Here is an 11,098-nt window from a genome sequence, read left to right as displayed (position 1 = left end):
TGCCTTATTCGACTTGCTAGTTGGATTGCGTCGGGTGCGGGTGGAAACCGACAAATAAGCTCGTTACTTGCGATAGGATTAGACATGCATCATATTGTTTGCGTATTTGCATTTGATTGTGTTTGTAACACCCTACTACACAGTGTTTTATGCTTAAGTCATAGAACAGAGGTAGTGTCGTATTACAGACCTTTAATAGTAAGGATATACATATAATACTGAAAGAAATAATATACTAGGAGCCTTGAAACAGAGCGGGTAAACAAAAATCGCAAAATAAAAAGCGCAACGCTCAAGGAATAGGATTACTTGCGTGCTAAGAAACCTAATAGGAACATGATAAAACAATAAACGAAGGGATAAAGAAAAGCCAAGGAACAGCATAACTAGCCTCTGACTCAGCCTGCGAAGCTAAGGCTGGCCGGAGGATACATATATACATATAAACATACATAAGTGTCCCAAAATATACCAAAATACCAAAGTAAACTCCTATCTCTCCCTCAACCTCTAAGAGGAGCAGCATACATAAGTTACTTGGAGAGTAAGCTACACATATATATACATATATACAAATAGAAACCAAAATACACCCAAGGACTACTTTGCTTTCCAGAATCCAGACGCCTAGCGAGGAGCCTCTCGACCTGCATCTGAAAAACAACAATACAATATGGAATGAGAACTGGAGGTTCTCAGCATGGTAAAAGTGCCACGTGTATAAGAAATACGGTCCTGAGAATGCCATAGGCAATCCTAGAACTCCGTTATTCAATTATCCAACTTAAGTACTAAACAGAAGTCATAAACAGGGGTAGGTATTCTAAATCTGCCTAACTTACTCAAGTTCAAGCTTAACCTAACACCAAACTATTTCCTCCGTTTCCTCCATCCTTTCAACATTCAGAATGCAACAGAAACAAGCAACCAAACAAGTTCACGCACAAGTAATGATCAAATAGTACAAATAGCAAGTATAACAAATAGCAGGTAATATATATCAATTAGGCATACCTAGGAAATGCATAGCAATCAATACAAACAAATGCATATGATGCATGTCTGTCCTATGGCTGATGGGGCCCATCTGTCGGTTATCCAGCCAACCCGACAAGTCCGAAAACCTTAGACTGTCCCCCGTCGCGCATCCCCAAGAGTCTATGCATAGAGTTCACATTCAATCATCATATAATCACTCAATGGGGGCTATCCATACCCGGGAATTTATACGTGCCCGGTAACCCTTACGACGTAGGGTCAACAGAGTATCGAGATTCAACCTGGAACACGTGGTGGCGAGCCACAGTTCTTACCCAGGGAAACTCGTATCTCAGATATCATTATTCATAAGCCATGGCAATTATCATCAATACATCATCAAGTATCAAACCTTAACATTAAACTTCATTAACATCCTTATTTTCTTCATAAAAGCCACTATTTACAACTTTCTTCACCTTCAAGTTATCTTATTTTCCTAGCTTCTTTTACCTACTGGACCTAGAACCATGCTTTAAGCCTTAAAAGGAAGAAAATGGAGGTTTAGAAGTAGAAAATTTGTTTAAAAACATTCAAAACCGGTTTGGTCACCCTGAACTCAGATTTAAACACTAAACTTGCAACGTCCATAACTTTCTCCACAAAATTCCGTTTTCCACAAAGTTGATATCAATCAAAAGCTCTTGAAACTATCTTTTATTTGCAACAAACCACAACCCAATCCAAAATTTGAGGAGAATATTATGGATGTCTAAAGTTCATCAAAATTTGGTTTTAACCACTTTCAACAAAACCTCTTTTTCTCCAACTTAAGTTTCTTACCATTTAAAACTTGCATTGTAAAACCATATCAACTCAATTCATCAACAACCATTACCAATATAAGCTTTAATCAACTCAACCAACCTAGAACATCAAAATTATCCACTTTTACCTCATACATCAATAACTTTTCCTTTGTTCACATCAATTCTTCACCTATACCAATTCTCATCATATATTTATCAACCTTCCATCAACATATACTAATTAAATGCCATTAACATAAGTCAATTCTTCATACATGTTAATCCATCAACTTGACATAACAACCATTTATTAACAATCACCAACCATAATTCATCAATATCAACTTCAATATAACCCATTATAAGCAAGTCCAAAAGCATGAAATTAATAACATCAATACCTCAAAATTCCAATCTATGTTCATCAACAATTTACTCCAACAACATTACAAACTACTCATTAAATGTAATTAACAGTTCAACTTATCCTATGGTTCCTCTAACCTAAGTTTTCACAACACCGTAAATATTAAACGTGCGAAACTTAAACCATACCTTGGCCGATCACTTAGTTCACCCAAGGCAGCCTCACAACTCAAAATTACAGCCCCTCCAAATTCAAACAAACAGCCCCAAACCAAGCTTGATCACCAACAAGCCTCCAACAAGCATCAACATTCACATACACACTACCTAAACCACAATTAACACATCCAAACATAACAACTCAATACCCAAATTCCTAAATTCATAAATTTTATTAGGGTTTGAGATCTCTTACCTTTACCCACTGATCCTTGGGCAATACCCACAAGAAATCAAGTCTAGTGGACCCCTAAAACATAAAAATCATAAAGGAATTGAGTTTCTCAAACCTTAAACTCGAAATTCATATACCAGCAGAAATGGGGCTAGGAAAAACCGATTCACTTACTGTTTTGTTTGGATAGAATTGAAGAGCTCGACGAGCCCGACGCGTGGCCGCAAACGGTGCGGCGATCGGAGCCCGGATGAGGAAGTTATGGTAGTTGGAAGGAATGGTGAGGGTTTGTGAATCTCCTCTCCCTCCCTTGCTGTAATGGCGTCGCAGCAGCTTATGAGGAAGAAAAAAGCTGCTGCCTCATTTAAGTGTTTGGGTCCGGTTGAACCCACGGACCCGGTTTGGGCCCCGGTTCAACCGGTTTGGCCTTTCCGGTCTGTTTTGGGCCAAATTTTCGAAATTGGTATCAAAATTTTTGTTTCGACGAGCTCTATCCTATTTTGATATTAGTTTTGTATTTTTAGCTTTCCTAATTAAAATTCAATTTATTAACTAATAATTTACCGATTTTTACGGGGTTTACATCCTACCCACCTAATTAGGAATTTTGTCCTCAAAATTCAAAGTTAGTTACCTAAAAAGAGGTGTGGGTAGTCCTTTCGCATCTCTGATTCAAGCTCCCAGGTATGTTCTTCAACACCAGCCCGACTCCAAGCTGCTTTCACCAAAGAAACTTCCTTACCGCGTAAACGCTTGATACTTGTATCGTCAATCCTAACCGGAGTTACTGGGAGCGTCAGGTCTTCTCTCACTTGGACTGATTCCGGTTCTAGGACATGACTAGGATCAAAAGTGTATTTACGAAGCTGTTATACATGAAACACATCATGCAGGTTCGAAAGATATGGTGGTAACGCGATCCTATACGCCACTGGTCCAACTCTCTTCAGGATTTCAAACGGCCCAATGTAACGGGGATTTAACTTCTTGGTTTTGATGGATCTCCCTATTCCAGTGGTTGGAGTAACCTTTAAGAAGACGTGCTCTCCTTCCTCAAATTCTAGAGGCTTCCGTCTTCGGTCTGCATAGCTCTTCTGACGGCTTTGAGCTTCAAGCATTCGACTCCGGATTCTCTTTATTTGCTCAGTGGTTTCACTTATCATTTCAGGTCCTATCAAGCTCTTTTCTCCTGCTTCGTACCAACATAATGGAGACTGGCATTTTCTCCATACAAAGTCTCATATGGAGCCATTCCAATACTTGCATGATAGCTATTGTTATAAGCGAATTCTACCAGAGGCATATATCGATCCCAGCTCGCCGGTTGATCCAAAACACAAGCTCTTAACATGTCTTCCAAGGTTTGTATTGTTCTTTCTGATTGGCCATCCATCTGAGGATGATAGGCAGTGCTTAGGCTTAATTGAGTGCCAAAAGCTCGCTGAAAAGCACCCCAGAACCGTGATGTAAAGCGAGGATCTCTATCCGATACAATGGTGGAAGGTACGCCATGTAACCTCACAATCTCCTTTATGTATAAGCGCGCTAACTCCTCCATAGTGCAGCTTATCCGAATAGGCAGAAAATGAGCTGACTTGATTAGTCGGTCTATGACTACCCAAATGGCATCACAACCTGTCCGAGTTCTTGGTAAGCCCAATACAAAATCCATAGCAATGCTTTCCCATTTCCACTGTGGAATCTCCAAAGGTTGAAGGGTTCCTGCTGGCTTTTGGTGTTCAATCTTAACTTTCTGACAAGTTAGGCATTTAGAAACATGTAACGCCACATCATTTTTCATTCCTGGCCACCAGAACATCGTCTTTAAGTCTTGGTACATCTTAGTGCTTCCAGGATGAATGGAGAACCCGCTCTTATGAGCTTCCTCCAATATGTTATGTCGCAAATCCCCGACATCTGGCACAATTATCCGGACCTTGAACCTCCACAACCCATCTCTATCTTCTGACACTCTCCATTGCTTGCCTTTCTTAATCGCCGGCAAAATCTTATACAATTCTTGGTCATTCTGATGAGCCTTTATCAGTTCAGCCTTGAAGTCGCTTGAGATCTGTAATTGGCTTAGGCATAAAGTCCCAAACTCCTCTCTGATTCCCAGTTTCAATCCTTGGAAGGATCTCAACAACTCTTCCTCTCTTAGCATCATCCAAGCAGCACATAGAGATTTCCTACTCAAGGCATCCGCCACTACATTCGCCTTTCCCGGATGATAGTTTAGCTCGAAGTCATAATCTTTCAGAAGTTCCATCCACCTCCTCTGACGCATATTCAATTCTTTTTGTTCAAACAGGTACTTCAGACTCTTATGGTCCGAGAAGACTTGAAATTTCACTCTATAGAGATAATGCCTCCAAATCTTCAAGGCAAAGACAACGGCTGCAAGTTCCAAATCATGAGTCGGATAGTTTCTTTCATGAGGTCTTAACTGACGTGAGGCATAAGCTACAACCTTATGATGCTGCATCAACACACATCCTAAACCTTTCAAGGACGCATCACAGTACACCTCGAATGGTTCTCTCGGCTCAGGCAACACTAATACAGGGGCGGTAGTCAATATCTGCTTTAAGGCAAGGAAAGTCTCCTTACACTCGGGAGTCCACACGAAAGGAACATCCTTCCTGGTCAGCTTCGTTAAAGGTAAAGCGAGCTGTGAAAATCCTTTAATGAACCTTCGATAATAACCCGCCAAGCCTAAGAAACTCCTGATTTCCGTCACCGAAGTTGGCCGCTCCCAATTCATCACCGCCTCAACCTTAGCGGGATCCACTGCTATTCCTTGTTTACTTACCACATGACCAAGAAATTTCACCTCAGACTTCCAGAACTCACACTTGGATAGCTTGGCATACAACTTCCTATCCTTCAGAATTTGTAGCACTGTTCGCAAGTGTTCAGCATGCTCATCCTCAGTCTTAGAATAGATAAGAATGTCGTCAATAAACACAACAACAAACTTATCCAGATATGGATGGAAAATTCTGTTCATGTAATCCATGAATATCGCCGGAGCGTTAGTTACTCCGAAAGACATAACGGTATATTCATAGTGACCATAGCGCGTTCTGAAGGCAGTTTTGGGAATGTCCTCATCTCTGACCCTTATCTGGTGGTATCCGGATCGTAGATCAATTTTAGAGAACACACTGGCTCCCTGTAATTGGTCCATCAAGTCATCAATCATTGGCAACGGATATTTATTCTTCACTGTAACTTTATTTAGCTGCCTATAGTCAACACATAAGCGCATGCTTCCATCTTTCTTTTTCACCAGTAATACTGGCGCACCCCACGGGGATACACTTGGTCGGATAAAATTTTTACCCAACAGATCCTCCAGTTGAGACTTCAATTCGGCCATTTCTAGAGGCGACATCCTGTAAGGAGCACTCGAAATTGGTCCGGCCCCAGGTACTAAATCAATAGCAAACTCAACTTCCCGTTTCGGTGGAAATTCATCAATATCATCAGGGAACACCTCCGGAAACTCACACACAACTGGGATTTGTTCCAAATCTTGATCATCACCCGAAACACCCGCAGCTAGCAACAATATCCCCTGACATTCAGCCCCAGAACAGTTCACCATCATGGAATTCAAGTAGTAGTTATTCACTACAACCGGCCCTTCAGTGTCTTCAGGCATGAAATACACTGTTTTCGCCGAGCAATCTAATAGAACGTGGTTCTTGGATAACCAGTCCAATCCCAGAATGAGATCAAGACCAGTCATCGGCAAACAAATTAAGTTATGCACGAAATCACGCCCTTGTACTCGAAAAGGAACTTGGGGGCACCCTAACCTAGTCATCATAGCCTCATGGGTAGCATTGTATACCTTTAAATCATACCCCAGTACTACTATTTTCAATCCTAGCTCATCAGCCTTCTCAAATGCAATAAAAGTATGTGAAGCTCCAGAATCAAACAAAGCATTCAAAGTTTTTACCCGCCATCTCACATTTACCTCGGATCAATGCCTCTGACCCCTCAGCGCCTATAGAAGAAGTAGTGTATACCCTTCCTGGTTGCAGCACCCTGCCTGTCTCATATCTCTTCTTCTCGGGGCAACTACTAGCCAAGTGTCCCGGCTGCCCACAGGAGTAACAGACTCCAGTCCCAAACCTACATTGTCCTGAATGATACTTTCCACATCTGTGGCAACTCATATCCTGCTGTGGCTGCTTACCCTGTCTCCTTCCCTGATTAGCATTGGTATTAGGCCTCCTGGAGTTGCCTTGCCCCTGATTATTCTGAGGAACAAAGCTACCACGCTTGAACTGTCTGCCTCTGGGTGCAAAATTTCTCCCTGTGGTCCTCTGGAATGGCATCCTCAGACCCCCTTTTTCTGCTGCAGCCCTTCTAACACAATCCTCTGCCACCCTGCTCCTATTTACCAACTCAGAAAACACCCGAATCTGCATAGGCGCCACAAAGCTCTGAATGTCACTCCTAAGGCCTCCTTCATACTTTATGCATTTCCACTCAGCAAAGTCCTCAGGAGCTCCCTGACAGATGCGTGAGAAGCGGCACAATTCCTCAAACTTACTGGTATACTCAGTGATGGTCATCTGTCCCTGTTTAAGCTGAAGCAGTTCGAGTTCTCTGGCATTTCTAACTGAAGTGGGGAAATATTTTTTATAGAATTCATCTCGGAACAACTCCCAAGATATCACAATCCCATCAGGTTGCAGAATGCGCCTCATGCCCTGCCACCAGTGCTGAGCTTCACCATGCAACTGATAGGTCCCAAACTCAACCCACTGCTCATCAGGAACCTGCTGAGCCTGTAACGCCCGCTCAATGGCCTGTATCCAGTTATCGGCATCGGTAGGATTCGAGGTCCCTCTGAAAGTTGGAGGGTGAACCTTCAGGAAGGAATGCAGTGACATAGGACCATTCTCACCATTATTGCCATTATTTCCAGTATTAATTTGATTTCTCAGGGCTTCAGCTGTTGCTTGCATTGCTGCTGCCATATTGCCTAATGCAGCCATGAAGTCTATAGGGTTAGGAGTATTTCCTGATGCTTCAGGCATAGCATTGCCTATTCGGCCTCTACCTCGCCCGCGTCCGCGTCCGCGAGTAGACATCTGGTCCCTATACACACCAAACAAGTGATATCAAGTTGATCAGTCTCAATATCTCAAGTTCAGTGCTTTAAGTCCCAAATGCATGCTCATGAACGTTTATGCCACATATATCAATTAGATATCCTAATAGCACATAAACATATACACAGAGAATGCACAAAAGTACAATCAGTCCGTCCTCAGGCTCTATAGGAACGAACTGCTCTGATACCATAATGTAACACCCTACTACACAGTGTTTTATGCTTAAGTCATAGAACAGAGGTAGTGTGGTATTACAGACCTTTAATAGTAAGGATATACATATAATACTGAAAGAAATAATATACTAGGAGCCTTGAAACAGAGCGAGATAAAGAAAAGCCAAGAAACAACATAAATAGCCCCTGACTCAGCCTGCAAAGCTAAAGTTGGCCGGAGGATACATATATACATATAAACATACATAAGTGTCTTCAAAATATACCAACATACCAAAGTAAACTCCTATCTCTTCCTCAACCTCTAAGAGGAGCATCGTACATAAGTTACTTGGAGAGTAAGCTACACATATATATACATATATACAAATAGAAACCAAAATACACCCAAGGACTACTTCGCTTTCCAGAATCCAGACACCTAGCGAGGAGCCTCTCGACCTGCATCTGAAAAACAACAATACAATATGGAATGAGAACCGGAGGTTCTCAGCATGGTAAAAGTGCCACGCATATAAGAAATACGGTCCTGAGAATGCCATAGAAAATCCTAGAACTCCGTTATTCAATTATCCAACTTAAGTACTAAACAGAAGCCATAAACAGGGGTAGGTATTCTAAATCTGCCTAACTTACTCAAGTTCAAGCTTAACCTAACACCAAACCATTTCCTCCATTTCCTCCATCCTTTCAACATTCAGAATGCAACAGAAACAAGCAACCAAACAAGTTCACGCACAAGTAATGATCAAATAGTACAAATAGCAAGTATAACAAATAGCAGGTAATATATATCAATTAGGCATACCTAATAGCAAGTATAACAGATAGCAGGTGATATATATCAATTAGGCAAACCCAGGAAATGCATAGCAATCAAAACAATGCATATGATGCATGTCTGTCCTATGGCTGATGGGGCCCATCTGTCGGTTATCCAGCCAACCCGACAAGTCCGAAAACCTTAGACTGTCCCCCGTCGCGCATCCCCAAGAGTCTATGCATAGAGTTCACATTCAATCATCATATAATCACTCAATGGGGGCTATCCATACCCGGGAATTTATACGTGCCCGGTAACCCTTACGACGTAGGGTCAACAGAGTATCGAGATTCAACCTGGAACACGTGGTGGCGAGCCACAGTTCTTACCCAGGGAAACTCGTATCTCAGATATCATTATTCATAAGCCATGGCAATTATCATCAATACATCATCAAGTATCAAACCTTAACATTAAACTTCATTAACATCCTTATTTTCTTCATAAAAGCCACTATTTACAACTTTCTTCACCTTCAAGTTATCTTATTTTCCTAGCTTCTTTTACCTACTAGACCTAGAACCATGCTTTAAGCCTTAAAAGGAAGAAAATGGAGGTTTAGAAGTGGAAAATTTGTTTAAAAACATTCAAAACCGGTTTGGTCACCCTGAACTCAGATTTAAACACTAAACTTGCAACGTCCATAACTTTCTCCACAAAATTCCGTTTTCCACAAAGTTGATATCAATCAAAAGCTCTTGAAACTATCTTTTATTTGCAACAAACCACAACCCAATCCAAAATTTGAGGAGAATATTATGGATGTCTAAAGTTCATCAAAATTTGGTTTTAACCACTTTCAACAAAACCTCTTTTTCTCCAACTTAAGTTTCTTACCATTTAAAACTTGCATTGTAAAACCATATCAACTCAATTCATCAACAACCATTACCAATATAAGCTTTAATCAACTCAACCAACCTAGAACATCAAAATTATCCACTTTTACCTCATACATCAATAACTTTTCCTTTGTTCACATCAATTCTTCACCTATACCAGTTCTCATCATATATTTATCAACCTTCCATCAACATATACTAATTAAATGCCATTAACATAAGTCAATTCTTCATACATGTTAATCCATCAACTTGACATAACAACCATTTATTAACAATCACCAACCATAATTCATCAATATCAATTTCAATATAACCCATTATAAGCAAGTCCAAAAGCATGAAATTAATAACATCAATACCTCAAAATTCCAATCTATGTTCATCAACAATTTACTCCAACAACATTACAAACTACTCATTAAATGCAATTAACAGTTCAACTTATCCTATGGTTCCTCTAACCTAAGTTTTCACAACACCGTAAATATTAAACGTGCGAAACTTAAACCATACCTTGGCCGATCACTTAGTTCACCCAAGGCAGCCTCAAAACTCAAAATTACAGCCCCTCCAAATTCAAACAAACAGCCCCAAACCAAGCTTGATCACCAACAAGCCTCCAACAAGCATCAACATTCACATACACACTACCTAAACCACAATTGACACATCCAAACATAACAACTCAATACCCAAATTCCTAAATTCATAAATTTTATTAGGGTTTGAGATCTCTTACCTTTACCCACTGATCCTTGGGCAATACCCACAAGAAATCAAGTCTAGTGGACCCCTAAAACATAAAAATCATAAAGGAATTGAGTTTCTCAAACCTTAAACTCGAAATTCATATACCAGCAGAAATGGGACTAGGAAAAACCGATTCACTTACTGTTTTGTTTGGATAGAATTGAAGAGCTTGACGAGCCCGACGCGTGGCCGAAAAGGTGCGGCGATCGGAGCCCGGATGAGGAAGTTATGGTAGTTGGAAGGAATGGTGAGGGTTTGTGAATCTCCTCTCCCTCCCTTGCTGTAATGGCGTCGCAGCAGCTTATGAGGAAGAAAAAAGCTGCTGCCTCATTTAAGTGTTTGGGTCCGGTTGAACCCACGGGCCCGGTTTGGGCCCCGGTTCAACCGGTTTGGCCTTTCCGGTCTGTCCAGGTTCGGTCCTTCCGGTCCGATTTTAGGCAAAATTTTCGAAAATGGTATCAAAATTCTCGTTTTGATGAGCTCTATCCTATTTTGATATTAGTTTTGTATTTTTAGCTTTCCTAATTAAAATTCAATTTATTAACTAATAATTTACCGATTTTTATGGGGTTTACAGTGTTTGCTAGTTGTATTTCTCTATGATTGTGCTGGTTGACTTATTCTGCCTTGCTTGTGAGTTCCATTGGGCCTCTTGTGCTTCTAGTTTATGTATTAAAGTGATTAAGAGCGAATGAGGTTTATTTTAAGTTCTAAAATTTTAAAGAAATCAATTAATTGTCTAAAGTAAAATTACAAAATAATTTCAAAGGCTGGATAAAAATATAGTTTCATTAAGTAAAGTCAATTATTCGCATTTTG

General features: G+C 40.6%; 1 protein-coding gene and 1 long non-coding RNA gene across 2 annotated transcripts; both read right to left on the bottom strand.

Moving 5' to 3' along the window:
* Positions 1-208: 208 nt before the first annotated feature.
* On the bottom strand, positions 209-3,212 carry LOC127744905 (uncharacterized). Its single transcript, XM_052257750.1, has 4 exons — positions 3,182-3,212; positions 2,722-2,906; positions 2,569-2,622; positions 209-653 (listed from the first exon to the last, which is right to left on the bottom strand). The coding sequence occupies exons 1-4, from the start codon at positions 3,210-3,212 to the stop codon at positions 534-536; spliced, it is 390 nt and encodes a 129-aa protein (XP_052113710.1). The 3' UTR covers positions 209-533.
* A 6,867-nt stretch (positions 3,213-10,079) lies between these two features.
* Positions 10,080-10,449, bottom strand: LOC127744740 (uncharacterized). Its single transcript, XR_008005736.1, has 3 exons — positions 10,422-10,449; positions 10,269-10,322; positions 10,080-10,180 (listed from the first exon to the last, which is right to left on the bottom strand). It is a non-coding gene; the product is annotated as an uncharacterized LOC127744740 (long non-coding RNA).
* Positions 10,450-11,098: the final 649 nt, after the last annotated feature.

The sequence above is a fragment of the Arachis duranensis genome, chromosome 2, assembly GCF_000817695.3.
Source record: "Arachis duranensis cultivar V14167 chromosome 2, aradu.V14167.gnm2.J7QH, whole genome shotgun sequence".
Classification (NCBI taxonomy): domain Eukaryota; kingdom Viridiplantae; phylum Streptophyta; class Magnoliopsida; order Fabales; family Fabaceae; genus Arachis; species Arachis duranensis.
This window is presented reverse-complemented; position numbering and strand designations above follow the sequence as displayed.